Consider the following 2529-nt stretch of genomic DNA (forward strand, 5'->3'; position numbering starts at 1 on the left):
ATTACTACCCCACCACTCATTGCCTCTGTCTTTTTTCCCTTTTAACGGCAACATTGTGATAAGATTGTGAAAAGGTATAATACCATTTCTTCAAGTATCAGAGCAGTACATTTGTCTGCATTGCATATTAGAAAACTACTTGTGACGTTATTTCTACATATAGGAGAGTGGCTCCTGGTGGGTGTGTAATGACATTGTCATAGTGTATGACAAGGATTTACAGCATTCCAGAATTTTCACAACTTTCCCAAGTTAGTGAATGCCATTAGGTAAATGTTGTATTTATCTACTGTCAGCTGTGGGATTTCCAACTACAGATAAATAAAGCATACACTCAACATGTGTAGTGCAAATGCTAAGTAAACAGAATGACATGGAATAAACTCAGTTGCCAATTCGTGAATAGTTCAGCTGGGAGGTCCTGATCTTACGATGTCTGTGACATGCATCCCGTTCTCAAATGAATACTGTCACTGTTCCACATCAGCTACACTGACTGGAAAACGCTGCTGCACTGGGGGCTAAGGGGGCAAGTAGGAGCTCATTTTCATAAACAACTGGTACACAGTTTCTCTGTTGCTCCTGTATATCATGTAGTCTGTTTTGTTAACCGCTCTAGACAAAGCAGGTACCAATAAGGAGAATTGCAAATATTCCATTTAAAAGAATTAAAAGTTGGCACCTATGTAACATAGATTATGTGGCCTGGACAACAAAAGGGATGAGGAACATTTAAAAGTTAAAATTTTGGAAATGAAACACCTGAACATTCCAAAGTTACACTGTAGAAAAACCATCAAATATTCAACAAACGATGGCCCTTTTTAAAAATGCCATATAAGCAATAATCTTCAATACTTTGAACAAAGGTCAGATTTGTTGCTTTGTGTTAATTACACATTAACATCATGTTACTCATTAGAAAAAACGATAAAATTCGATAAAATTCTTCCACAGGAAAATTATCAGTAGGAAAACAAAAGTAAAATGTGACAACCAATTTATATAATTAATTACACAAGTGTCCACAGTCTGTAAGAAAAGGAAAACAAAATCAGAAAAACAACTAAAAGTACAAAAACGTCTGCCATTTATCTTTTCATTTTCTTCCTCTGCATCCAGTTTTGAGGGAAAAGTGTTCTTTCACGGTAGTGTTGAGTTCACATATAGTAAATGCTAGATGAGAAACACTGGGATCCTATCTTTCTATTTCATTCTTGAATGTGTTGTACCCTCAACAAATATAACAAGCAGCCACTAAAAAGTCTCTTAATTAGGAGACACACAGACACACACACAAACCTTATTAAGAAAATGAAACCATTCCTTATCTGGGACATAAAGATTTAAAACTAAGGTCTGACATGGTCACTTAGTTGATTTAAATAATTAAGGCTTCTTAAAGATTCAGTGCTGAAACTCTCAGTATTCGAATAAAACGCATTGTAGGTTTGTGCTTTTATAGCCATCTTAATTCCACAGAATTTCATTAGTAAGATCTGATAAGGGTGTGTTAGAATTGTTTACTGATGTTTTACTTTTAGTAGCTGTTAGACTAAATAATAGTGATAAAAATTCAATGACTGAACAGATTTGTTTCTATTACCTGGGCTGTTGGCTCATTTCACCTTCTTTTCATGTTTAATGTGGCCATTTCTTTTGTACTTGCCATTGAGGATTCCATTGTGGTAATGTCCATTAACTGTGCTATGCTTATTTCTAGACCAGAGGCTTTTGATTTTTCTGTAGATAAATTTTGTCACCCAGGACAAGAGGAAATAAAACAAGGCAGCACCAAGCAAAAGCACAAAGGCAATATCCAGTAAAAAATACTGACAGAAAGAGATTTGATGGACCGTGGCACGTAGGTGGTGGGCTCCATTGTGACGGAGAATGTAGTCTATCCAATAGATAGTCCGATTGACAGGGTGACCCGGTTGATCCTTGTGAATTTCTGAAAGCTTCCGGGCCCTCTGACGGTAGCTGTGCAGTGGGGGCAAAACATAGAATGTTCATGTTTATACACAGTTCTGTATTTGTGGATCTCCCAATTTGAAAATGGGGAAAATAACAAAAACAACTATCAAGTATCTAGCATGTATGGGCATGGTGTTAAGTGGTTTAAACATACTGCCTTATGTTAACCCAGTAAAATGAATTTTAAACTGCTGAAGAAAATGAAAATCAGAGAGACTAAGTAACTTGATTATGATTAAAAAGTTGAGATATGAATTCAAGTTTTTCTCGCACCAAACCCTATGCTCTTTCTACTCTATACCACATGTCCTTCTTGCCATATGTTTCTAATTAAGGAGTCTCAACCTGCAAGGGAAGTAAATTTTTTAGATTTTAGAATTTATTGGATGGAAGGATGGAGTAAAATATGCAGAACTTTGTTCCACCACTTTTTTTTTTTTAACAATAACATTAATGGGCATGAGAACATAATAAACAGCAGTGTTTCTCAACCCAAAGTATATATGTATAAAGAAATCACCCTCTTAAATGGTTAATTCAAAAACCAGTTGA

General features: G+C 35.6%; 1 protein-coding gene across 1 annotated transcript in view; it reads right to left on the reverse strand.

Annotated features, from left to right (window-relative positions):
• Positions 1–1619: 1619 nt before the first annotated feature.
• Positions 1620–2529, reverse strand: part of UGT8 (UDP glycosyltransferase 8) — a 65980-nt gene continuing 65070 nt past the window's right edge. Inside the window, exon 4 of the mRNA XM_012655071.1 lies at positions 1620–1983. Coding sequence (XP_012510525.1) covers positions 1620–1983 — 364 coding nt within the window. The remainder of the gene's footprint in view (positions 1984–2529) is intronic.

This window comes from Propithecus coquereli, unplaced genomic scaffold (assembly GCF_000956105.1).
Source record: "Propithecus coquereli isolate 6110/MARCELLA unplaced genomic scaffold, Pcoq_1.0 Scaffold46, whole genome shotgun sequence".
Classification (NCBI taxonomy): Eukaryota; Metazoa; Chordata; class Mammalia; order Primates; family Indriidae; genus Propithecus; species Propithecus coquereli.